The following is a 27,085-nucleotide window of genomic DNA, read 5'->3' on the forward strand; positions in this document are numbered from 1 at the left end:
CAAGGGGTGATATCCGTTGCGATTGTGCTAATTTTAAAGTCTTGGCCGTAAGAGATACGTTATATTATTACATCTTGTGTGTCATCAAGTATATCTTGGTTCTATTATTTTGAAGAATCGGTTCGAGGTGCCGGTATACATTTTAAAGTTGTTGTTTTTTTGTTTTTTTTGGCTGTAACCAACTAACGCCCCTGCTAACGGAACGCAGTGGTACATTCCAAATGACAGCTCTCTCTGAGCTAGCCTTCACACCCGAGCATCAGCAAACTGTCAGCACCACGGAAAGCAAAGTTTTAATCAAGAACGTCGCGTTTTATTTGTGCCGTTATAGTCTAATTTCAAACTATTAATCACCAACATGTCTGCTCCTAAGAAGGGAGACTTGTCTTCAAGCGAAAAGGAATTGTTTGAGGTTATTACTGCAGGTAAGCCTCTTCGGCTAACGCTAATCCCTGTAGAACCCATACAGGGGTTAGTTCTTGTTCGCTTGGATGATGTGTTAATTTACGTTACAAATATTACGAAATTATGCTAGCCTAACACTTTTACCGCTCGATGACTGCCTTGTTAAATCATTGCAATTAAATATGAGTTTGCTTGGTAACGGTAATAGTTAACGTTAGCTAACAGCTAATGATGTGTACATGAGTAATTTAGCTTACTTCTGATAGCTTGCTGTCTTTATATGCCCACCTCAGTGAGCTCAACTTGCAGGACAAAATGCTTTTCTAACGTTGTGTCTGTGGAAGTGTTTGCATTGTAGATTCAGAAATATATTATGTAACAATTCCATTATAGCAGACAAATGACAAAAAAAAAAAAGATGTGGGTTTACTCTAAGTTAGATCTGCATAAACTGCTGGTAAAGCTCGGTGTTGTATTTATACTGCAGTAATATTGAATTTTATTCACTAAGGAAATGTTCAAGAGGCCTCGAGGCTGCTGGGCTGCAAGGATGTTCGAGTCAACTGTTTGGATGAGGTAACAGAGCTTTTCTTACAGGAATATACACTCAAAGCAGGTTGACACATTTGATGATAACCTTAATTTCTCCTAATTCACATGTCATGATGCTTTGCAGTATTTCAGGTTAGTTTAGTTAAGTTTTAGTTGATTACAAAAGAATTGTGCTAGTGAGATTTAAAAAACCCCAATGGGCTAATGAAGTTAATTTTGTGTCTATGATTAACCCCATTCTCAAATTGTATCTAATTATACTTTTGATATTTGAGACTTGTTAATAGATATTCCATTTTGAGGCACAAAAATCAAGTCTTAAATTATAAACTGGCAGGTCATTTGATAGTCCGTCCTCAAAGACTCTTCTATACTGCCAGTATCAAAAGTATTTTGTCCGCTGCAAGTCAGACTCTTAATCCGTTTTACAAGGTTGGACTGTACTCCTTAAACCAAATGAAGCTGGCAGCCAGGAGTGACATATCGCTTGGTTCATCCAACAGCAATGATGCATCACTAAAACTCAGATTAATTTGCCTATCTTCGTAACGTGTGTTGCGTTATTATATTTTTCATATTTTTCCAGCATCAAATGACCTGACAGGTTTTATAAAGTTTGTCTTGTATTAATCCTTGAGGAAAACCTCAGCTTGCATCTCTGACTTGAATGTAATCCGTGCAAAAGTGTCAAATGTAAAAATGTTGAACACATTAGAGGCACAAATTGAGGCCTGTCCTAGGTGCAGTTCAGGACTGCAGTTTGTACTAAGATCTTTCAGCAAAATTCTTCCTTTGTTCACTGACATATGTGTGGGACAAGAGGACTTGTGAGTCACTACACAGAAGGGCTTTTCGAGGAGGTCCTTCATGTCCTTCCTTCTGTCTGTCACTTTCTTGTCCGCCTGTCAAAATCAGGTGTTTTAAACGGGTGTTCTGTTAAGTAATGGAAGCTGTGTGAGTCTTTTCAGTACTTTAGTAGCTTCGGGACAGGTGAGAAAAAATAAGAAGGCGAAATGCAAAAATTAAGATGAAAAAGGAGTTAATATACAAAATACAAGTGCAGACATGTAATCAATACAGTCACTAAAAAACAGTCAAGGTGCACTGCATGTAAAGATGAAACAACTAGTCAATTAATCAATTAGTGGATCGGCAGAAAATTAATCGGCAAGTATTTTGATAATCACTTAATCGTTTCCATAATTTTTCAAGCACAAATGTCATTCTCTGGTTCCAGCTTGTCCAGTGTGAGATTTTGCTGCTTTTCTCTATTTTATATCATTTATATTCTATCATATGATCATGTAAACCGATTATCTTCAGACAAAACAAGACGTCTGAAGACGCCATCTTGGGCTCTAGGAAATTATAGTGGGAATTATTCACTATTATCTGAAATTTAATTGACAAAGTGATTAATCGATAATGGAAATAATAGTTAGTTGCAGCCCTTAATGCATGTAAATCCTTTTAAGCATAATGGTCTTCATTAAGCCGACTGAATATTTCAACTTTACAGTACATATAACATAACAGCGGGTGAAGGTACAGTAATAAGGACAACACAGACAGATAATGAAAAATAAGCATGCAAAATATAACAGTTTAAACTCTTTAGGAGAGACAGTACGTGTGGCAGTGTAAAAGTGTTTTTGTTTGTGGTTTTAATTAAGACATTTATATTCACCATAAAACTCTATTTTTTTAATTTATGTTTTGTAGTAACCTTTTTTTCCCCCCATAGTTTTTGCTGTGAAAGTGAAATTGTCCCTGTAAATCGTGCAGTGTCTGTGAGCTTTTGTCTCGTACACAGTATGGGATGACCCCTCTGATGCACGCTGCTTACAAAGGAAAAGCAGACATGTGCAAGTTGCTGCTGCAACACGGAGCAGATGTGAATTGCAATGAACATGAGCATGGATACACAGCGCTGATGTTTGCTGGCCTGTCAGGTATGCTATTAGTGCAACAGGTGAAATATTTTAAATGCGGGGAGTTGATCATCACAGCAATATGATTAAAAATCTCATCTCTGTTATTTTGGAAAGTCTCTCCCTGTATGTGCTGTGACTCCTCTTCCTCTGTGCCTGTAGGTAAGACTGATATCACGTGGATGATGTTGGACGCGGGGGCGGAAACAGACGTGGTCAACTCTGTCGGAAGGACCGCCGCACAGATGTCCGCCTTTGTCGGTACGTCTGGATATGGCGTGCGCTCGTTCACACAGCGGTCCAGTGTTCTTAAGTATTGTATCATCTCGCACACAAAGACGAGGGATCACACACCTCTTCTTTGTCAGTCGGGAACATTTACCAAATAGATGCTTTTACTTTTCTTGGTCTGATAGTAGAGAGGCTGCAATTTACGCTTACATAATTAGTGTAAAACCAAACTGAATGGGGTTTCTGTTTTCACTTCAAGATTATATTAAATTTTAAGATATACCCTTAGTGTTTGTTTTGACTTGTGTACTTACCCTTTGTTTTGAGTTTTCACAGTCTGGTCATTTGCCGTCACCACAGCTGGACCCATGAAAGCGAGACAGCTAATGCTAGCTAGGGTCCTCTCAAATGTTGAATGTTGTTGAGGGACAGACGGTATATAACCATTGCTGTGCGTGTTTGTTGAAAAGGGCAGAAACATCTTCTGTCGTGTTCATGTCATGTTGAAGTTGTCGTAATTACAAATTTCTGACTTGTAAATAGCGTTCACATCAACATCTAAGATGTAATTATGAATTAGAAAGCTCCGATATATCCTACTTGGCACTTAATAATACTGAAGTGCCTGAAAACAAAACAAACATGGATGCCTCACATCAGCCCAAGATGGTTGTTCAATGTAATTAAACCCACATTTGATAGATATGGTGTTATATTGTCAATGCACAATATTTTAATCCTCTGTAAAACTCTAATCATACAACTGTCTTGATGTCGTGAACACTCGCAAGTTGTTAAAAATATGCTCAATAAACTGACCAAATAAAACACATTTTGAAAAAATTTGTTAGACTACCAGCTAGTCTGAAATAGCCAAGGTTTCTCTGTTTAAATTTGTTTGCACTGATGCAAACTGTTATTCTAGTGTTGCACATAGCAAGTTACATACAAATAGCATGTAATTTGCTCTGATTAAACATGTGACAAACATAACATACAAATTGAAAAATGAACCGCTTTCTCTTCCCCCTCCTCAGGGCAACACGACTGTGTCACGGTGATCAACAACTTCTTCTCCCGTGCCAGACTGGATTACTACACCAAGCCCCAGGGTTTGGAGAAGGAACCGAAGCTGCTGCCCAAACTGGCCGGACCCCTCCACAAGGTCATCATGAGCACCAACCTGAACCCCGTCAAGGTAGGACACCGATTTGAAAGAGGCCGTGATGTAGTAATTGTTTTGTAAATATGTGTTCAGATGCAGACTAAATTAAAATCGAGCTCTCCATCCTGCAGCCCTGCAGCTCCCTCATCCCACCATCCTCTAATGTCTCCTTGTACAATTCTGGGAAATATTAACTGTAGAGAAATATTCATCTTTTGTATGAGTGGTTCTTCATCTAAACACACCAACAGCCAATTTCACTGATTATATTCCTTCATGTAATCAAAGAACTAATCAGCTGCTGCAGTGATTAGTTGGATTGGAAACCAGCGTGCTCTTGGGTCTTGCACCATGCATGCGAGCACAAAATGAGGTTCCATTTGTGCCAAAAATACACTACTTCAAACTGCTTTGGACAATGTGTTTGTCGATGTCTACTATCATTGCCTACTGTTATGGCTAAAACTTGTTGGATGACTTTTATTTTATTTATTTAACATTGTCATCTTGTGTTGTCTCCCTCTCATCTTAATTGTGCAGCAAAGAAGGGGTGAGCCATTATGGATACAATTTATTTTGGCGTATAGATCATTTTAAAATAATATGATGAAGTCAAATTTCTAAAAATTCAACTGAGAAACCCTTAATAGATCAAATGACCGAACTGTAGGCGGTTGGGTTGCATTGTGGGTAATGTAGGCACCAGGTTTTAACAAGGAAGAAGAATGCGTGGAATAAAAAAGACTATCTCTGGTTTTGCAACTCAGAAAGGAATAGGGAAGCATCAAATGTGATCTGCTGTAAACTGAATAATCGTACATCTATCTTTTTGTTCAGATTTTATATTTAGTAATATTTTATATCTCGAAATGATGACAATGCTAAATAGTTTAGAATACAATTAGCTGTACAAGTGGCTGTACTTGACTGTCTGTGGTCTGCTATTAATCCAGGAGAAGAAGAGGAAAATCTTTGTTTTTTGACTAATTATTAAAAATGATTTTTAGTTGCAGTCGACATGTTCATTTCACAGGAGGAACAGCAGACCTGGATCGTGGAAAATAAAAACACACAATTTTACGATAACACGACACGAAAAAGTAGATTTTTGTTAAAAATGGAACTTGATAAGTATCTCTTGTGTATTCCAGATGGTGATGCTGGTGAAGGAGAACCCCCTGCTGGCGGAGGTGGAGGCTCTGGAAAAATGCCGTCGGGTGATGGAGCTCATCTGTGAGAAGTGCATCAAGCAGCAGGACATGAACGAGGTGCTGGCCATGAAGATGCACTACATCAGCTGTGTGCTGGGAAAGTGTGCCTCCTTCCTCAAGGACCGTGAGGACAAGCTGGACGGCCTCATCAAGAGGTGAAGCCATGGGGGATGTTTACTTAGGATTTTTGGCCCTTTTAGGCGCTAAACAGCCAAATTACATTTGTTCTTATTTACCAATGGACCACATTGAGGTTTTACGCAGGTAAAATGAAAGGGAGGAGAGAATGGAAATGTATACAAATAGTGGCTGCACCTGATTTATCACTGCTGACTGGCCACTGCGGCAGATGTAATTTTGTCTGATATTTAAAGTCTAGGAAAAGCAGGTGTAAAATCTGCAGCACTGTTACATACGGAGGGAGAGAGACAGGTCAAAATAGTGAGTGAAAGAGAGAAAAGCAAACTAAAAGACAGATTGCAAAGTTACTTTAGTGGAGCTCTCAGATCAGAATCACAGCACAAGACAAAAGAGCAGTAGTTCTAACAGTCTATTATTTTTCACACAACTTTATTTTTCTGTTTATCGCAGGTCCCTCCTGCCTATTTGTCCTTTTAATGCCTCACAGTGGCTCCAGTCCAGTGTGCTAGGATTGAAGCAGCCAGTAAAACTTATTTAAAAGACTGTTATATTATAGGTTTACAGAAATTAGACATAATCTAGTCAGAGGAGTTTTAAAAGTTTTACCAAAAAAGTTATTCAGTCACTGATCTTTTTGTTGAGCTGACCACATCTGACTAATATTTCCTCACATATAACCTTCCCCTTGTGGGATAAATGCAGTTCCAAAAGTGTCTTCTCTTTAACCAAAGTTCAGCAGTAGAAAATACTTTTTTTGCGCTCCACTGCTTTCCGTCTGACATCAGATCTTATTTAGTGGCACTTTATGCAGATGAACTGCGGCTGCACTCTTAACATCTGTAGTCTTAGGAAATACCTAAATTAAATTACTAAATTAAAAAATTGCAGTGAAGCAAATGTCTGCTCCCCGATGGTAATTTGTGACATGCTCGTGTGTGAGGTTGAAGAATAATAATAATAATAATTTATTCATTATAACTGTAAACTAATATCTGATAATGGTGTTTAATTTCACTTTTCTGTGCAGTTTTTTTATGAATGTTGGGATGTATCATAGGTGAAAAAGTAGGTATGATAGGCTTTTAAAGGAACTTTTTAGGTTATAAAGTCTGTTGAGTCTTTGTCAATGCTGTCACTCAGATGGCTCCATTTTTACTCCTGGTACCTGTTCTGGTAGATTGGAGTGCAGGTTTAGACACAATGGGTTGTTTGTCATTGTAGACATCTTTTCAACGTTTTGACAAGACAAAACTGGGAGTAGCCTGGCTGGAGCTCTGTCTTTTCCAACACGGCTTCTTTCAGCTTTACATTAAATCTCAGGATTAAAATGAATTTTTCAAAACATATTGAAGTAGCTCATGATAACAGTTGTAAAGTGATGTGCATTTCCTTCATTAAAGTATTCCTAAAATGTTTGATCTCCTTGATCCCTGTGCTGCAGTTTGCTGAAGGGTCGAGACAGCGATGGCTTCCCCGTGTACCAAGAGAAGTTTATCAGAGAGTGCATCCGCAAGTTTCCTTACTGTGACGCAACTCTGCTGCAGCAGCTGGTGCGGAGTATCGCCCCTGTGGAGATTGTGAGTCTGGATGAATGGAAAAAACAGTTTAGAGATGATTATATCCAGCAATGTGTGTTAAACTTATTTTGCCGTTCCTTATTACTCAGTAGATCTGAAAATAAAGGCTCACAGTTTAGGCTTTGTGAGTTCTCGTAAACTGAGAGCTTGTCTCTTTTAGACACACTTTATTTTGGATTGGAATGAGTCTCATGTAAATATAAAACTTTCTTTGTTTTGTGTTTTGTTGTGCAATGTCTAATCGTTGTTCTTTTTACTTTCCATCATGGCAGGGTAACGACCCCACAGCTCTGTCAGTGCTGACTCAGGCCATCACAGGTCAGGTCGGCTTCATGGACGCGGAGTTTTGTACGTCCTGTGGAGAGAAGGGAGCCGAGAAGAGATGTTCCATCTGTAAAATGGTGAGTGTCAAAATGACTATAATGAATTAAATATGAAATGAATAGAACAATTCACACGTCGAAAGATGGAGTCTTCTACATGTGCAAAAAGTTGATTATTTTTTCGACTGCAACTTCTCAACAGTAAACCTTATAAAACAATGAAAATCTTCCAGAACAATAAAGATTAAAAAATATATTTTTGGGGGGTCTTTTATTTATATATTTACTTATTTATTTTAAAAAAAATTTTTTGACGTTGCAAGAGTGGGGAGGTGACAGGAAATGAGGGCGAACGATGCAACAAAGGTCCCCGGTTGGATTCAAACCGGGGACGTTGCAGTTCATGGTCAGCGTCTCAACCCCTATTTAACATTTTTGAATTAAAATATTTATATTTTAATTTGTAATATGTTCACTAAGGGCTTCCATGTGGATGGAAACAATATACAAAGAATGAAACCCAGCAAAATGCACAAACTGTCAATTTAAAGCTGTCTCGATGCTGGTATTTCTTCTCTTTTATTTAGTTACATCGTCTACTAAAGTAAACTCTCTTTTTTTGCCACTAGGTGATCTACTGTGGCCAAGCTTGCCAAAAGATGCACTGGTTCACCCACAAGAAAGTTTGCAAGGCGCTCCAAGAGCAGAGAGAGAAGCAGGAGGCAGAATCAGCCAAACTGAGGATGCAGCAGAGCAAAGGTACTTCATCTATCTAAGAGACCAAATATGACAGAATAAAACACTACAACAGGGTAAACACTCATCCCAGAGATTACCATCCAGAGTGTTACATGATATGAGGTGATTACTTCATAATAATAAAAGGCACAGAAAGACAAGCAGCGTCTACAAGAAGGCAATTTTAACCAGCATATATCTGAAATTAACTTCAAACTCAGTGCAAATTCACTTTAGTCCCACTGATTGATGAAACCATCCTTCAAAGCATCATGTTTGAGGTAATATCTAAAATCTAGTAAAAGTTTGGGAAAACTTTGAAGCTTTGAATTTCTGAGCTTGCACATCGAGCAAAAATCTGTTTTGTTTTGTTGGGCTTGGAAATATAAAACATAAATAAATAAATATATAGGGCTCAGTTTTTTATTTTTCAAAGAAAAAATCCAGGAAATTATCAGTATTTCCTTCTTAAGTGTTATTAAAAAGGGGTACAAATCAGATTTAAAAATCAGTGTAAAAAAAAAGTCTAATATTTAAAAATACCATGGCGCAAACACTACAGTTGAACCATTTTGTGTTTTGTTTTTTTTGGTTTTTTTTTGTGTGTGTACTAAAAGGAACTGGCACATAATTATCAGCTCGTTGTCCTGATTTGTCCGTGCACTTTCTATTACCACATGAATTTACGTTAAACCGCAGTGTACTCATGCGGCTAGAAACTTAACTTTGGGATGCATGGGGAAATAAAATCCATGGTGAAATTGGTTTTAACCAAACAGAAAACGTGGAGCCTTAAAAATCTTTTGGAATGATGTTGAAGCCTGAATTTTAAAAAGCTTTATGAAAACTTCTTTATTCAAATCAATTTCTTGTCCAGGTTGCACTTTGTCAGGAGGAAGTAAAGTTCATTAAACCAAAATGACATAAAAGTGTTGATGGCTAGCCTCGACCTCAGATGTCTTGATTTTAGTTACTTTCAGTATAAAAGCACGGTCAGTCCTAACTATATTGTCTCTGTGTTTCAGAGGGAGATGAAGCAGTGCAGGAGGCCACAGACTCCATGCAGGAGCTCTCGGTGGCGACCAACAGTGAGGTCGCCCCCTCAGACTCTGCAGCGGAAACCTCAAACCCCACTTCTATCCCAGCAGCTGACAACTGAGGGACATCTAACAGTCAGCAACCAGCTACTCCAGAATACATCCATTCATCACAGACAGAGCAGACTGGCAGTGAGACTGAAAGCCAGACAAGGACTGGTCCAGCAGGAGATAAGAACCCATATTTATTATCGAGCAGAGACTGTCACAAAGACACGAAAGCATATGAGTAAGGTTTGTGCCACAGCGGTTATCTTTGTCATTTTTATACGTTCATTTTTCAGATGATACTGTCATATGTGAATGTGAAAATTGCGTAGGCTGATGTGTTTGTGGTAGAAGTCACTGGGAGGAATTGTGGGTAACGTGAAGAACTAATGGTTCACATCAATGATGGAACGTAATTCTGCCTTAAGAAACTGTAGCAACCTGTGCAGGAAAGAAGTGACTGTGTAGTCAATCAGAGCTGTTGTTTGTTTGCAATATACTTGTTATTGGGATGTTTTTTTGTACTGATAACCTCATGGTGGATTGTGAGTGGATAGCATGGCTGCACAATATTGACCAAAAATGTATATTTTTAAATATAAACAACATAAACATGAATTTATTTTTAGTGTATCGTGAAAGATGATGTTAATGCTCAGGATATTCCAAACTGTAACAAAATGAAAGTTTTTTTCATTTGCAACATCATTTGTTGATCAAGAATTGTTGTACATGGCACAAGATCCATGTCCAGGACAAAAATAAATTATTGTGCAGCCTGAATGGACAGAGACGTTTAAGTCAAACGACAGGTCCAACAAGGCTTTGTTTGTCCTGAACACTGATCATCTCCAATATGTCAAACGAATTTAGCTTAATCACATTAAATAAAGATCAACTTCATTCAAGTGCCCAATGATCATATTGATTTTTGGAGTAGATTTTTATATTTTATCTTCTCTTCATTTTTCTACATATCTCAATCATATCACATCTTTATTATCCCTGAGTTAGAGTGATGATCTGACATGGGTTGGAAAGCATCACAGAGGTCCGTGTTTATTAGGTACACATGAATAATTTATTGCAATCCAATATAGCATTCCTGCAACAAGTCCTCTTTGTGAAGTCTGTAATGTTCTATTTTTGTGACAGTGCCCGCCAAACTCCCCTCCCCCATATTATTGGATTTTGTATCTCCTATTATTATTATTATTATTATTATTATTTGTCTTGCTTCGATTTGGGGGATAATCATGTTCCTAGTTTTGGAAGTACAGTTTCCATTATTTTGGGGCTTTGGGGGATGGGAGGTGTGTTATGAAGCGGCTAATGTAGCCTCCAGCCGCTAGCCTCAAGCAGAGATGAAGAGCGTTTATCAGATTTCATGCAGCTCCCTCTGGAGCCACAAAAGGCTTTATACAACTTTTTGCACATATGCGTGCAGTAGGCCTAGTACTCCCCAAGACCTGTAAACAGACTTTGATGTGTAACAATGGTGGAGTTCCCCTTTAATTCACTAGAATAGTGAAAAACAGACATTCCCATCTGGTCATTTTATCTGTAAAGGATTCTCAATTAACTTTTTCGAATTTTTTCTATCACAGGATCGAAAATTAAATAAATTGTATCCCCTTTATATGGATTACCCCAAGTAAGCAGGACAATAAAATGCACTGTAATGTGTTTTGACTGGTAGCGACGAGAATCACGGCTCTATGAAGGGAGCCAGATCTTATGACTCCCGTTCCTTTCCGAGAGCCGGCTCTTTCGGCTCCCAAACAGCTCTTCATTTATTACCACTTCTGCTGGTCACTGCCTACGTTACTTTCTTATTTGTTGCAAGAAATACATATGGATGATTCTTCATCTGCAATACATTGAAATATTCTGTCATATTGATGGTTAAAAAGTGGGATATATCAAGAATAACTATCCTAGTTGTATAACAAAAATAACTCCCTACTAATAAAATAGTATGGTTAATTAATAATTACACAACTCTGTACAGACACATACAGTATATTTCAGTTTAATTTCTATGATATAATATGAAACAAAAAATATTTCTGCTCCCATCGTTCACTTAAAGGATACGGCTCGTTCGTGACCAGCTCATCACTTATATCTGGACTGTTTGCCAAGATAATAACAAACATCCTCTCTGCTTGTGGACTTCGTTGCCCGTCTGCAGAAGGCCACAGACTGGAGGACACGATGACGCTCCTGGCTGTGCATCTGGAAGGCCCTCTTCCTCTCCTCTGACTTCACCTCTGACCACACAACAGATAGAGACCATATCGTACTACTGACAGATGTTAACGGAAGAATAACAAAATAAAAGCCACACACAAGTAGTATTTTGTAATGTGATGGGCTTGATGCTTTGCAGATCAGATACGCATGTCCCTTTGAATGTCTATAGATCTTACCTTTTCCATCTAAAACCTGGATAGAAGGTAAGCGGTGGATCACATGGTGGCGATACCCAGGTTCATGGGAGATGGGATTGAGGAAAAAAGCTGCAAAGAAGCCTCCATTCTTAAAAGAATCCAAGAAATTATAGACATATTCTCAGCCTACTGTGTAAATCTTGTGGATATTGGTGGACTGTCTGTCTGTCTGTCTCTATTATGGGTATGGCAGGTGTGCCCTGACTGAGATTCGTCACTCACTCACTTGCAATTTGGAGCTGCTGCATCCTCCTGAGCTCGTGCATCGTGTCCTCCAGCCCTCTGATCTGGTTGTTGTGAAGAAAAAGAAGTCGGAGGCAGGTCAGATGATTTAGGGCCCCTGTGCGAGAGACCAGGGAGGATAAATTCTATTGTCTTCTTTTTTAAGGTTTATTCATCTAGGGCACATGTGGTGGGGAACTCATCCTCAACACTGGACTGTTTGCATTCATTCAGCTGCACAAATTAATACCTGTCAGATATATTCACAGTCAGTGAGCAGCCTCACTGTTTGTGGGTTGAAGGAGTATTAAGTGCTTCGTCTTCTACTGAAATCTGTCAACAAGTAGGGACTGCAACAGCACCCTTAAAATGTATCTGTAGTCAAGGGTCATACAATCACGGTTAGTGGAGCATGACCTTTTCCCAGCTGATATTTTTGTCTGGTCAGGAGTTCAAACCAGCAACCTATTTTCACCTTCTGCCACACTTTACATTTTCACATTATCTTCACATTCAGAGGAAAAATAAAAATTCACCAGAAATAGACTTGATGTTGTTATTGTGGAGGTAAAGTTCAGTCAAGCAGCAGTTGAGGGAACGACAGCTGAGCTCTCTGATCTGAAAGATTCAAAATAAAAATAAATAAATACATTTTAAACTTTAAAAAAAAAAATCTCTCGTTGCTGAAATACACAAAGCTTTACGGAAGCCTACCTTGTTGTTATTCAACCACAACTCCCTCAGAAAATGAAATCTTGATAAGTCAGGGACACTGTTGAGTTTTCTGTTCAGTAAAATAGCAAGAATTGTAATCTCTGTCTAAATTTGGTTTTATTTGTAAAATTATGTAGCTGTATGAATCTCATCTCAAATTTCCCCAGCAGCTGCAGTGAGAGCCACAGATACATTTGCTTTAAATCCCAAAAGAAAAGTTTGTCTTAACTTACTTTGTGGCAAGGCAGAGTTGGCAAACATCAACGTCCCTCCTTATTCCACGCTTCTGAAGAAAGTCCTTTATGACCTGTATTTAGGGTGAGAGAAGAAGAAAATACAGATACAAAGTAACAAAAGTTACATTCATGTGCCTTTGTAATCTGGAGTTTTAAAAGTAGTGTCAGTGTATGAGATATAGCTGTCTACCTTGGCCACCTCCATTGTCTGTCACCTTTGGATTTTCACACCAGCCACACCTGTTGCCAGGAAACTCCTGTTGTGCTTGAAATCACAACAAACAAAAAAATCATTCTTCTCTTCAAATTCAAACAATTATATTTGTTTTATGTTGGTTTGTCTTTCATGCATGGATTGTGGTAGATTTAGGTATTCTTGTGTTAAATTTGGTACAGATTAGCGATTAGAAATCTGCATCATTCATCTGCAGTGAAGGCAAATATCCAGCAGAGGGCAATGTTTCACCAAAATTGATGAGCAAACAAGGTCAATTTAGTTTAGTTTGCAGGTTTATTCACATTGTGGTCCCTAATAATGAGCAATGGAGGCCCAAAAAATGTATCTTTGCATTCAAGTCAGCTGATACACACTTATACCACACTGATACACACTGATACCAGAGACAGAAGTATAATATCAGTAAAACCAGTTGGTGCAGTGATTCTCTGAAATGAATCCCTCCACACTTTATCCCTGTCCTTACTGTATGCCCTCTTTCAACAGAGGTGTTGTCATATAGGTGAAGCCTCCACAGGTTGAAATTAACTTAGTACATTTACTGATGCTGTATTTACTGTAATTTAAGCTGATGATTTGAGTATTTTGAATTTGGGAGCATAAGAAAAGTAGAAATACTTTTCTTATGCTACATTTCGAAGGGAAATATTGTACTTTTTGTTCCACAACAACAACCAACAGCTGTAGTTACATGTTACTACTTTTTCTGATTAAAGAAATAGTTCCACTTAGAATCCACTTAATCTCATTCCTTCCAAGAGTGAGATGAGAAGATACCACTCTCGTATCTGTGTGCATGGAGAACGGGGGAGGCAAGTAGCCTAGCTTAGTTTAAACCAGGGCGAAACAGCTAGCCTGACTTTCTCCAAAGTTCAAAAAAGTGCCTACCAGCGCTTCACTAATAAACACGTTGTATCTTGATTGTTTTATCACAAACAGAAATAAAATAACAACTTGTGGTTTTAGAGGGAATTATGTGCTTTAACAAATTCTAGATGAACCACAGTTTATCCATACACACAGCACATCTGTGCAGCAACTCCGGCTGTAGCCAGTGGTGGAAGATCAGATCCTTTGCTTAAGTAAAAGTCCTAATAGCACACAGAGAAAATACTCCACTACAAGCAAAACTCCTGCATTCAAAACCTTAGTTAAGTAAACGTATTTAAGTATTATCAGAAAAATTCACTTAAAGTATCAAAAGTAGAAGTACTCATTGTGCAGTAAAATGCTCCCTGTCAGTGTTTTACTATTCTTATTATTATCTGATGTTTCTGGATTAACATTACTGCTGCATTAACATGTATGTTGCATTTTACTGCTGTAGATGTTTAAGGTTGAGCTCATTTTAACTACTTTATATACTGTTGGGTAGTTTAATCTACAGCAATGCATCATATTCTATATTATTCTATGTTTGTAGCGTCGCTGTCCTGTGAGAACCACATATCTTTAAAAGAAAAACTATGTTTATTTGAGCATGGTGCTGTAGTTCATTCTCATACTTGCAATTAGCATGTGTTACAAAATAAGCTTTTTTTGGAAGTTTTTAGTAAGTGGTCTTCATCAGCGAACTGAAAAGATTCAGGTGTCATCATGTGACTTAAGTATGGAAAGTTGGTCATGTGATAACAACGTCGTTGCCGTCAGATATGAACCTGAGCCAGTTCTTTTTGCTAATGAAGACCATGAGATGTAGTGGAAAAAGCTCCTGAAAAAGCTTGTAAGTTGACTTTGAGTTGACATTACAATGTCTACCGGTACCATGTACGTATGCAACCCGCTAATAAATTAAACAAAGTGCTTGAAAGACCGACTATATTAGTTTGTAACAATACTAATAATAAAAGTACAATTGATTGATTGTCATATAGGATCAATCTCAGTGAATAACATCCTCCATTCATTGTTTGTCTTCCGCTGGGATCTTTTCCAAAATCTGTTGCCACAATGACCTTTCTTCCTTGGCTTTGTTCCAGGTGTTGTGCATTCCTTTTGTTCCCCTCCGGTCGCCCTCGCCACACCTCCCATTATTGCATGTGGGCGCTTCCTGATCATGCACACATTCCCGCCGTGCTGCTTGTCAATATGCTATTAACCCAGCCACCTTTCATTTCCCATGAGGGTTAGGGGCAACCGAATTCCTGCTGCTGAGTTTCACCGCTGCTCCGTTTGTGCACCGAATGGAGTCAGCTCTAAGCTTTCTGTTTCCTTACATAGTGAGAGCACAAATGCTGGGGCCTATCATATTCACTTTTCTGCATTCATTTAACCCAGTCCCATAAGAAGCTCTCAGAGGGGCGTCGAAGTGTGAATAGTCTTCTGAGAAGAGCTGGTCATGTTGCCCTTTATTTTCTCTCGGAAGTGGAGTGAATGAGCCTCTGGTGCCCCTGTTTGAGGAAGAACAAAAGAGAGAGGAAACAATAACAGAAACTGAGCGTGAAGTTTAATGGCAGACTGGGCTCACCTGTTGAGGAGATTTAAAACCAGAGTCGGGAAGGAACAATTACATTTTAAGGCTCTGGTCCTTAAGTATCACTCTACATTTTGACTGTAGTTACTCATTATTTTGGATGTTTAGAATCATTCATTAAAGCCCTCCTTCAAACAGCGATTGTCCAATCATAGCTTAGCAACCGTAGACACAGCAGGCCTGTGCAGTTTTGGGTTTCTCCCTTTCTCCCGATGCCGACGTGGTGTACATGGTTGTACTCTGCATTAAAAAAGTTTGGAGGGTGGTGGGTTTTTTTTTTTCCCTTTCCAGAACCAAAAGCATAGGAGCAAAAGAATGTGTATTTGTCTGCTTTAACATAAGCTGCAATCGTTGTTAGCATGCCTGGCTAACTAGCTTACTACTTACAGTAACTGAACTTCCAAGGCCAGATATCGTTAAGTAACTTTGTAGGGTTATGAGTTACATTTAAAAATGTTAGTGTTACTGCTAATGCTAATGCTTTCAAAGTTTAGGCTAATGTTAGCGACTCTGTCCTGCTTTTTTGGGGAAGTTTGCATTTCAGCAACGTTACCTGACATTGCATCACATTTGCCAAAGACATTCTCAAAGCCTTTTCTCTTGTAACATTAAAAGGGAAGCATAATATCTGAAAATACAAACATGTAAGCAGCCAAACAGAATAACTGAGGTCTGATCTTATATCTTTCCTTATTGGTCGTCTATGGTCTACCCTACAATACAAAAACAATGCTGTCTCTTACCTCCTTTACTTCCATGCTTCTACATAGATCATCAACGGGTGAGGATGCTGACTTTTTTGCCTGGGGCGTGTAGCTTTCGCCTCAGTCTTTTAGTGCAATATCATGTATGTAGCCATGAAGTGCATACAAAGACTGCTGTTACAAGATTCTTGTTTTAAAACAAGTCGGCTGGTAACAGAAAAGTCAGCTGGGGACAGTGTTTTCAACCAACTCATGAAGCTAACGTTAGCTTAAATAGGTAAAATCTGCCAGTCACAGATGTAATTTGTTTGGCAAAATCAACAGCTGCCAGCAAGAAATAAGAAGCATGCTTTTGTCTACTTCTGTCTGGAATCAAGGATGTTATTTACAAAATTTTAATTAATAATTTCAATAGTAAATCTGCCACCATTGTCATTGCAAACTGCATTTGTGCCGTGTGAGAACAGGTTGACAGAGGTAGCAGCAGTAACTAAGACTGTGGAGAGGGGGCTTAGCTAACAGTTATTTTTTATTTAACATGAGCTCATTAAATACGCTATATGGCCAAAATGGGCATTAATCTGCTGTTATAACAGCCTCCATTCTTCCAGTTTCAGGCTTTCTACAAGGTTTTGGAACTGACTGCCAGCATTTGCTCCCATTGATGACTTTAAGGTCCAGTGTGTAGGATTTAGTGGCATCTGAGGTTGCAGATTGCAACCAACCGAAAACTCTTCACCCTCCCCTTCCAAGCGTGTAGGAGAACGTCCGGTGGCCGCGAAACTCGTGAAAAACACAAAAGGCCCTATCTAGAGCCAGTGTTTGGTTTGTCCGTTCTGGGCTACTGTAGAAACATGGCGGTGCAATATGCCGGACTCCGTGGAAGAGGACCCGCTCCCTCTGTAGATATAAAGGATTTGTTCTAAGGTAATGAAAACACACCGATTCTTATTTTCAGGTGATTTTACACTAATGAAAACATACTTACAAATCTCCATTTCTACCATATTCTGCCAATAGATCCCCACAAAGTCGAAGGAGCACTATTGTCTAAAATATGTCTAAAAGCATTGTATGTTGTAGCATTAAGATTTCCCTTCATTGGAACTAAGGGGCCCAAACCACGAAAAATACCCCAACCAAAAGTACACAAATGTAAGTTGACAGGTGTGTCCAAGTAGTTTTGGCATCACTAATTGATCTTTATTTCCTCCTTTCCTTCTATCCCTCCCACATTCCCTCTTTTTTATTTTCTTCTTTTCTTTGTTCCTGCTTTTCATTCATCTTCCCCTTTTCCTATTTATTTCCTTCTTTCTTTCTTCTTTTTTAATCCTTCCTTCCTTCCTTCTCCTCATCCTACTTTCATGTTTTCTTTATTTCTTTCCTAGTTTCCTAAATTCTTTGTTTCTTTTCTTCCTGATCTGAAATCCTGAAAATAACCAAAATTGGAGGTGTGACATTTTCAACTGACTGCAAAACTAACCTCTGCCTTTCTTCACAATGACTACTTTGAATACGTGACTTAAAGGTGCAAATATATGTGTACTTTTTCCTAAACTTGTGTGATAATAAAACCAAACAGGCAAGTGATCTGCGTATCAGCTTTCATTGTCGTGAGCAACAATTAGTGTCTCTGCATGTCGCCCCTTTTCAAATCAGTAAGACAAGCCTGGATTGAATGTTCCCCACAAAAGTAATTATATCACTCCTTGTTTCGTACCGCGGACACACAAAGACTCCAGTTAGTCTGGGCACTTGAATCATTAGACGTGTAACTGACAGAGATTGAGAGGTAGGCAGAGGGAGGATGGCATAGAAAGAAAGCAAATTACACACAGACAATATCAGTTTTCATTCTTGAATTAAACGTGTGCCTGAGAGAGGCAAGTCGCAACGTGGAGAATATCCAATATGAGAAACTAACCAGAAGGTAAAACATGAGTTGGTGTCTTAAATCATCAGCTGTGTACACATGTGTGATTAATGCTCCATCACTGCTGAAGACGGTGGTGAATAATGAGCAGCTGTGGACTGGATCAGGGTCAAATAATGTTTGCAGTAATTTTCTATGACTGATCTGACACACAGGACAATCAACAGATGTCAGAGACCTCAGACTTTTCAAAGTCTTTTCCACACGAACAAAAAAAAACTTCAGTCCAGCTTTCAGTAGACAGGCAGAGCACTTATTGCTCTCGGCTGTTTCAGAAACAACGTGTGGATGGAGAAATAATCACAAATTTCATCTAGAAATATGGGGCAAATCTAAAGTTTTCTGTCCTTTTCTTTGCTTTCCCTCCTTGTGTCCTCACTTTCCTTCTTCAACTGATCTGAAAACATTTGAAAACAAATCTGGAGGTGCAAGGTTTTCACCTGACAGAGAAACTACACTATGATACCTTTATTTTAACTATAGCACATTTGGCCAGACAATATTGGCTCTCTTTTGCATGTGATCGGGGAGGTATGCATGCTGCCAAATCTCATGTGAATGTTTCTGAAATTTAAAATGATGACATTGTACAAAGTGAAATTATCGTCCAGGGTCACAAGAAGCACATAGGAAGGTTTATCAACCTTCTCACTGGTTTTCAAAGTGCTGCAGGAGTGTTGACGAGAGGAACAGAAGAAACACACAACTTCACACACACTTTCAGAGCTTACAGCTCGAGCAGCTGCAGCTTTAACTTGGAGTTCAGTGAGGGAGGGAACATTTCCTCATTTAGTTTCCCCTCGAATTGAACTAATTAAAGCAGGGCCTCAAACAAAGCAGAAACATTCTGGTCACAGCAACTCAGCTACTGCCATGAAGCATTATTTAAAATTTTATATGAAAAGCAGAACAATGAGAAGAATAAGAAACTACAAACCAAACTCTGCTTTTAATGGTGAAAAGGAATATCCACAAAACTCACAGCATGACTCACTAAAGGCAAAGACTGTTTATAACCACACAGCATCATAACAGCATCCGACGTTTAAGAACAACAGTTTTTTGCAAATATTACTTCACAGCCGACGCATATTTAACCTCCCCAGATGCATAAAAATCTGATTTAGGACAGTTTTGGAAGTTGCCGTTCATCTTTGAAATCTGGATAAATTTAGATCCAGATCTTTGTTGTTGTTTTCAAACAAAGAGAGTTATTCAGCTGCAATTTCTCAGGCAAGGAAATATCTTTATGTAGCTACAAAAAAATGTTCCCCCTGTGATTTTATCTATTTTGACTTGTTTTGTTTCTGTCTCATGTAAATGTAGAAGTGGCTGCATTTAGACAGCCTTAATATAGACTAAAAACTAAAGTTTATCTGGGATCTAATCAGGACTCATTGACTTTGGAAAGTAGCCATCTTTCCACCAGCCCGCAGTTTAATACTATTTTTTTGTTTTTGTTTTACAGTCTGGAAGAAGATATTCCTCCATGCTGCCACTCTCACATTTCACTCAATACATTCAGATATTACAATGACAAATAAGTGAAACTGAATTAATCTGCAGTGGATGATGAAGTGTGTCTTGTCTGCCTCCTGAACATTTTTTATTGATTGTTGATATGATTAAATCTTGTACTTTTAAGTTCCTGTGTTCTAGTATTTCTTAATGTCAGATACTGAATGGCTGTCTTCATCTTGATAAAGGTTGGTGGACTGTGAAAACACCAGGGGCAACAAAGGAAAAAAGTCCAAAATGTTATCATTTTATCCCTGACAAAATCTGATATGTTGTATTTTATAAATATATCAGAATGTCGTTAATGAATCAAACCAAAAAACACTGTTAGTATGCCAATGACTCAGGCTTCATCATCATCATCATCATGGATGCAGGCATCTCCAGCATCCAGGAGCAAATTTTAAACTCTCCAAAATAAAAGCGGTGGGCGGGGTTATCGCACGAGCCTGCATGCGTGGCGACCAATCAGAGCCTCGCAACAGAGACGCACCTGAGTAGCTGCCAAATCGCGAGGCGGGCCGGCTGTATAAAACCACGGGTCTCACATGTAGTTCATCCAGCATCAGTCTACTCCCCGTCGGACCTACATCTCCCCACACCCCCTTTCCTAGGAAGCAACCATGCACCTGACCGCGTACGAGTCATGCCATTCCCTGGTCGTACTTTGCATCCTCCTGAGGAGTTGCCAAGCCCTCAAGAACGACGCCACGGAGCTCCTGTTCTCGCATGTGAGCGCGCCGGTGCTGGAGGTCCAGAGCAACGTGACCCTGAACCGCGCACGGAACGGCGGGAGAGGAGCGGGCAGCGCGGCGCACGACAGAGGCGGTGAGTGAGGAAGCCTCCTGCTGCGGAGGACCGGAGGATGCTGTCAGGGTTTCTCATGCGCTTCTATGTATATTTCAGTCTATAACGTGTGTGTGGTACTCTAGACTGAGTTACAGGGACCTTATTGTACTTTAAGCTACTTTTTTAGGAAACTTTTCTGTCACCGTAGAAGCTTTGACTTTTACATGTTTTCCTTTTATTTCCTGGAGTTTTTATATTGCATGACGTTAAACAGTCATGATATTTGAATATTATCTTTCTAGGATTTGGTAATGGATCACTGTAGTCCAAACTTTTAGTAGTTTATGCAGCCCAAGCAGCATGAGAAACAGGTGAGAAAACAGAACTTGCAGAAAATGCAATTCCCCAAGCTGTTCCTCTTCCCAATTTCCATTTTTTTACCTTCTACTTTATTTGATTTCTTTATTCTTCTTCACTGAAGGGTGCATGCAGCCAAATGCTCTTGATAAAGTTCAGGTTTAAGAATCAAATTCCCCCTTTCTTTGTCTTTTACATCTACATCTCAAAGAGCCAAATGAGGGACCTTTTTTAATCAGGCACTTAATCCCATCATCATTTACACACGCCTACACATTCTTGGAAGGGATTGTAGACGACATGTGTCATCAAAACACTTTGAAATATACAGCTGCTATTTGCAAAGAGTAAAATAGGCTATATCACAAAAAGTAAATAAATATCAAATAACATCACTATAATGTCACTGTAAACTTACGATAGAGTCTTGCACAGACATTGTACAGTTGGGTTACTTTGGGAATACTATAAAAAGTGGCTCATGTCACAACATAATACCCTCACTGAGAGCATGCAGTGGCTCTGCTGCTGTAGTTGTGACTCCCAGCAGAGACTGCCCATCACAGCGAGCTGAGGCAACACTCAGTGTAACACACACCTGGCTGGCTGTCGTCCAGGCAGGGAGGAGACGGGCTGAGCAGCCGACTGGGTGTCAGTGCAGCTGAATGGAGGTGTTCTCCCGTGAACAGGAAGCCTCAGATCGTGGCTCTGAGCACCCGACCGTGAAGGTGGGGAGGGGTTGTGGGGGAGTAAGAGAGCGAGAGAGACAGAGCCTCACCCCGGTTCATTCATCAAACAGTCACGGGGGGGGGCATTGTCAGTGAGCTGTATGAAGCTGTATGAATGGACCTGAGCTTGGGTTACAGTGGTGGAGGGGAGAGCAGGGGGGACAGTGTTTGTAGCCTGCAGCAGAATAATACTGACAGTCGTAGCTGCTGCACAGAGGTAATCCTCGTGTTAAAGCCCTGCCACACTGATAAAAGGAAAGTTTTTCCTTTTCACATGTTATAATTCCTCAACTTTTTGAAATAGAATGGTCAGTATGCTATTGTGCTTATTCCCCGTGTTCCTGTGACTTGCCTGAGGCTACGAAGGGGCTCAGGATGAAGGGCTGGACAGTAATCCACTATTATCATGTATTATCATTTCAATGTCATGGTTAAATAATGACATTGAGTTTCTGTGATATGTAATTCGGCTTCTCAGATGTGATTATTTGCTGCTTTTCTTTTTCATACATGATACATAACTGAATATTTTTAGGTTTTGAACTGTTGATCAGACAAAACAAGACATTTGAAGACGTTTCTTTTGGCTGTGTGAAAATTTTAACAAGCTTTTTTCGCTATTTACTGAACTTTTTATAGACAAAATGATTAATTGCTTAATCGAGAAAAGAATCGGCACATTAATTGATAATGAAAATAATTGTTAGTTGCAGCCCTATCTAACATGATTTACTACACTGCCAGATTCTTCTTTCTCACAATTCTCATCGTGTCTTTCCACAGAACGAAGCCAAATCGGATGCAGAGAACTGAGGTCCACTAAGTATATCTCTGATGGCCACTGCACCAGCATCAACCCCATCAAGGAGCTGGTGTGCACTGGCGAATGTCTCCCAGCTCAGATGCTTCAAAACTGGATCGGCGGCCCCTATAGCAGGAAGTTCTGGGGTCGCCGGAGCAGCAACCAGGACTGGCGGTGTGTCAACGACAAGACCCGCACCCAGCGCATCCAGCTGCAGTGCCAGGACGGCAGCACGAGAACATACAAAATCACAGTGGTCACCTCCTGCAAGTGCAAGAGGTACTCAAGGCAGCACAACGAATCAGGCAACAAGTTCGAGGAGCCGTCTCTGTCGCCGCCGCAGCTCCTGCACAAGCACAAGTCCAAGAGCAAGAGGAGGCTGGGGAAGAACCGGCTGCGTGAGAACTGGCACGAGACTGAACCCTGAGAGCCGGCAGGCATGCAGACTCTGACTCCACATAAACCTACAGGAGTTTTGTCTCTGTGATACTGAGACAGGACGTCCAGAGCTTGCAGTTGTGGATTATCTCTCGATGTGACTGGGACTTGATTTAGGTGAAGCTGGTTCCTCGTATGATGGAGAACTCCAAATGGCATGCTAAGGACTCTTCTTGACATTTTAATCCATGTGGTTAAAGATAATGTGAACGGAACTGGGGTTTACAGTCTGCAGAGCTTTCTGGAGCACCGAGCCAACCCACATTGTCCCAGATGTAGCCATGTGCATGCGCTCCTATATTCATTTTATATGCAGATAGAGATCTGCAGTCAATTGTTTAGGCACCAACACCAGTAAATAACACCAAACATCTCAAAAGATCCTGTGTAAATACTTGTACATATATAAAATTCTTACTTGCCTTTTGATGTATGGCCATGTCTATAAAATTTTACTATGTAAGATTTATGATGTAATATATTTTCTGTGGCAACATATAATATGATATGTTTTGGCGTCAGCATGTGGGTGAAATCTGGAAAAGCTTTGTCATCAATCAGTCTTGTAATAACTTTATATGAAATAAATATCACTTTTTATCATATGCATTTTTGTCAGTGAAGACTTCACCATGCATGACACTACACTTTACCATGACAACTCATGCAGAGCGATGGTTCATCTACAGGAGGGCAGACATTATAACTTAAATCAGGCCAATATTGAAGTCCTAATGTTAGTTAAGACATGGCTACTGATGGGCTACTGATGAAATTCACCTAGAATTTATAATATTGTGTAGCTAAATAGAGGGAAGTTGGAAGAAAATGTCACAATTTTTACAAATAAAAACATTAAACATAATTAAAAGTAATTCATAAATATGTATGTGTAGAAAATTATTTGTCTTAGTTTTTTCTTACAGACTGTAATATGTATTGCGCACTTTTGAATAAGCATAAAAGTAAAAAAAAACAAAAAAAACATTTTGTTTTACTGCAAGAACAGTTTTCTAATTCAAAGCCTCATTTATTATTTTTCTCGCGAGGTTGTCTAAAATAACCTACTTGATGCAGCATGAGACTGAAATCACGCGAGAACCTAGATCTGTGGCAGCTGCCGATTTTTTTCCAAAGATGCGTCAAGCTTCTACTTGAATTTGACCGGAAATGAAATAATTTTACCTTAAAAATTAAAGTTGAATCTAAACTAAAAACAAAACTGACTGTAAAATTATGCTGACTTCAAAATATGTTTTCTTTAATTTGCTCATGCAGTCATTGTAAACTGTAGACTTAGTTTCAGTATATATTTGGCAGTCAGAACGGCACAGAAATATTATACTTTCCATTTTCAGTACAATACGGTCTGAGGAACTGTTACTTTGCTTAAGTATTTCCATTTTTAGAGACTTCCTACTTTTCCCCCACTACATTTCAAACATTGTACTATTCTGACAAAAAAAAATCTTAATTCAAGGTCTACTTTTTTTTTGTCAAAATACTGTTTCCAAGGTCAAGAATAAATTTTCGCATTCATTTGTACTTTTCACTCCACTACCTTTTATCTGACAACTGTAGTTTCTATGAATTTGCACGTTAAGATTTTTACAAACAAAACAAACAAAGAGCTCATGAAATATGATGCACCACCTATACATAACATCACAATAATATTGCTTTTGATACATTTTACTGCAATTACATTTATTTAAGGGAAACACTGGGACTATTAGTTATTATGGCGTATTTTAATTGTGGTATTACTTTTTGAACGTTTTAAGTAAAGTTTCTAAATACTTCTAACTAAAACATTTACGAAAACTAACCCAGACTTGGGGGTTTTACTTTGAAAGCATTCACCGGAAGTACGCCATTTAACTGTTCTAGCTTAACAGCGCTGTTTTCCCAAATCTCCATCCACGTTGCCGCTATCTTCCCACCCCGCCCATTCGCTGGTAATGGACTGTTTTGGGAATGACCTTCCGTGACCCCTCTCCCCCGAACTGAGGTTAACCACATCAACATGCAGAGCGATAATAACTGTGACCCGGACAGGCCCCCTCATCCAGGGATTTTCCCAACCCGTGAGACCGGGAAGAGCGACCACCAGCCGGCGGAGCGCAGCGTGGACTTCCCGGTGTCTGTGGTTCTTCCTGCCGGCGGCACCGGAGAGAGAACCGGACTACAGACACCGAAACAGTTCTGGTCGTTTCTGGGTCGGCCGCTTATAAGCTACACTATCCAGGCTTTCGAGAGGTAAGAAGAGCTTTAAAGAGGATAGGACCAAGATGTCATAATTTGTGAACATATCCAGGTACAGGTAGAGTGACAGCAGGACATGGAAACAAGCCTCACTCACTCAGGACTTCCTGTAACGGTCCGTGTGTGTCTGTGCATGCTGCTCATAGATTTAAGCATGTATATTTTGATTGCAGATTACACAGGTAGTACTAATTACCTACTCTATACTTTAGTATTTTCATTTTGGGAATCTTTCCACTTTTCCTCCACTACTTTTTCAGGAGGAAATATTGTAGCTACTCCAGAGGTGGAAAGTAACTAAGTACATTTACTCAAGTACTGTATTTAAGTACAATTTTGAGGTACCTGTACTTTACTTGAGTATTTTTGCTACTTTATACTTCAACTCCAGTAAAATTCAGAGGGAAATATTGTACTTTTTACACCACTACATTTATCTGATACCTTTAGTTACTAGATACTTTGCAGATTCAGATTAATAATACACAATATAACCAACAAATAAATTATGATGTAATATTATGGATTAAGATTATTGAGCCCCAGGGGGAAATTCACAAGCTACCCAGCAGATAAAGTATATAAATTAATTATAATTAGCACCAACATTAAAGTGATGAACACGTTAATGCATCAATAATTATAATCCAGTTATGTAACAATGCCATTCTGCATAATGAGTATTTTTGCTTTTGGTACTTTCAGTATATTTTGATTCCAATACTTTTGTACTTTTATTTAAGTAAAAATTTGAATGCATGACCTTTACTAACAGAGTAATTCTACACTGTGGTATTGCTACTTTTACTCAAGTACAAGATCTGAGTACTTCTTCCACCACTGAGGTACTCTTTACTTCTCTACATTTATCTGACCTCTTATTATTGCTGTGCATTAAAGGGTCAGTTCATCTAAATTAAAGAAAAATATACTTACCCCTAATGGTATCTAACCAGGCAGATATGGTCTCATTTTTGAGGTTTCAGACGCTGTTCACTGATCTGCCAAACACTTCGCCTGAAGCATATTGATGCTCTAACTCACTCACAGTAAACATTGCAAACAGTGTTCGAAGGGACTGTATCTTGGGTAGAAAGTAGTTCCAATGAAAACTGTCCATAGTGAGTGCTGTGGCTTATCAAGACATTATCATGCTGTTGAAATTTTTTTTAAATGTAATTCTTCAATGCTGTGAGCACCACAAACATCATTTAATTCACCTCCATTGTCTTGGGGTGGAGGTAGGAGTGTGGAATAATTCATAATTAAGTAATGTTTACATCAATACACGTGTCGTGATACAGTACATTATCTGAAAAATCAATTAAGTAACTCTTCATGGATAAAATAACCTCTTTGGCTGATCCAGCAAATTAATACCTGTCAAATCAACCATATAAAAATTCAAAATTTCCACAAATCAGTCTTGCTCATTGATTTGCAACAGTGTCCACAACGGCCTGATACACCCAGAGACATTAAAACGATTGCTACGCTCATTGATATCGTCATCTTGCGGCATATGTTGACATATCGCCCAACTGCAGATGAATGCAGAAATCTCAGGCACAAATATCTTAAAAAGTGAGCAATGTTAAACCAAAACTATCTTCATGGCTAGATGTGACTGGAGGTAAATGAGAAAATTGTTTTTTCGTAATGTTGGTGAAAGGAAACTTTAATTCCTCTAAAGCACCTTGTAACTCTGGTTTTGTGAGGTGCTATGGAAATCAAGTGTGCTTACTCATTTTTCCTAAATTTCGAATGCAGGTATTCTTTTTATCACATTTTGGTACTGCCAAAGGATTTGAGCATTTCTTCCACCACTGGAGGACAGCCAGTGATATTTTGTTCAG

The 27,085-nt window shown here is 39.1% G+C and overlaps 4 protein-coding genes across 7 annotated transcripts in view; 3 read left to right on the forward strand and 1 right to left on the reverse strand.

Moving 5' to 3' along the window:
- Positions 1-111: 111 nt before the first annotated feature.
- On the forward strand, positions 112-10,267 carry ankmy2a (ankyrin repeat and MYND domain containing 2a). Its single transcript, XM_044209589.1, has 10 exons — positions 112-425; positions 917-981; positions 2,771-2,909; positions 3,051-3,149; positions 4,157-4,317; positions 5,436-5,650; positions 7,078-7,213; positions 7,486-7,614; positions 8,166-8,295; positions 9,300-10,267. The coding sequence occupies exons 1-10, from the start codon at positions 359-361 to the stop codon at positions 9,431-9,433; spliced, it is 1,275 nt and encodes a 424-aa protein (XP_044065524.1). The 5' UTR covers positions 112-358; the 3' UTR covers positions 9,434-10,267.
- A 1,108-nt stretch (positions 10,268-11,375) lies between these two features.
- LOC122882321 (leucine-rich repeat-containing protein 72) lies at positions 11,376-13,250 on the reverse strand. The gene is made up of 7 exons (XM_044209597.1): positions 13,175-13,250; positions 12,982-13,055; positions 12,749-12,818; positions 12,571-12,652; positions 12,039-12,152; positions 11,792-11,881; positions 11,376-11,632 (listed from the first exon to the last, which is right to left on the reverse strand). Exons 1-7 carry the CDS (start codon positions 13,187-13,189, stop codon positions 11,478-11,480), a joined length of 600 nt encoding a protein of 199 aa, XP_044065532.1. The 5' UTR covers positions 13,190-13,250; the 3' UTR covers positions 11,376-11,477.
- Positions 13,251-20,391: 7,141 nt separating this feature from the next.
- On the forward strand, positions 20,392-23,569 carry sostdc1a (sclerostin domain containing 1a). The gene is made up of 2 exons (XM_044209595.1): positions 20,392-20,678; positions 22,508-23,569. Exons 1-2 carry the CDS (start codon positions 20,474-20,476, stop codon positions 22,951-22,953), a joined length of 651 nt encoding a protein of 216 aa, XP_044065530.1. The 5' UTR covers positions 20,392-20,473; the 3' UTR covers positions 22,954-23,569.
- Positions 23,570-24,842: 1,273 nt separating this feature from the next.
- Positions 24,843-27,085, forward strand: part of crppa (CDP-L-ribitol pyrophosphorylase A) — a 47,813-nt gene continuing 45,570 nt past the window's right edge. For all 4 annotated transcript variants that reach the window (XR_006379335.1, XM_044209593.1, XM_044209592.1 and 1 more), the window contains exon 1: positions 24,843-25,223. Coding sequence is in view for 3 of the 4 variants with exons in the window: in XM_044209593.1 (XP_044065528.1) it covers positions 24,991-25,223 (233 nt within the window). In the remaining variant the exon portion in view is untranslated. The remainder of the gene's footprint in view (positions 25,224-27,085) is intronic.

This window comes from Siniperca chuatsi, linkage group LG9 (genome assembly GCF_020085105.1).
Source record: "Siniperca chuatsi isolate FFG_IHB_CAS linkage group LG9, ASM2008510v1, whole genome shotgun sequence".
In the NCBI taxonomy this organism is placed as follows: domain Eukaryota; kingdom Metazoa; phylum Chordata; class Actinopteri; order Centrarchiformes; family Sinipercidae; genus Siniperca; species Siniperca chuatsi.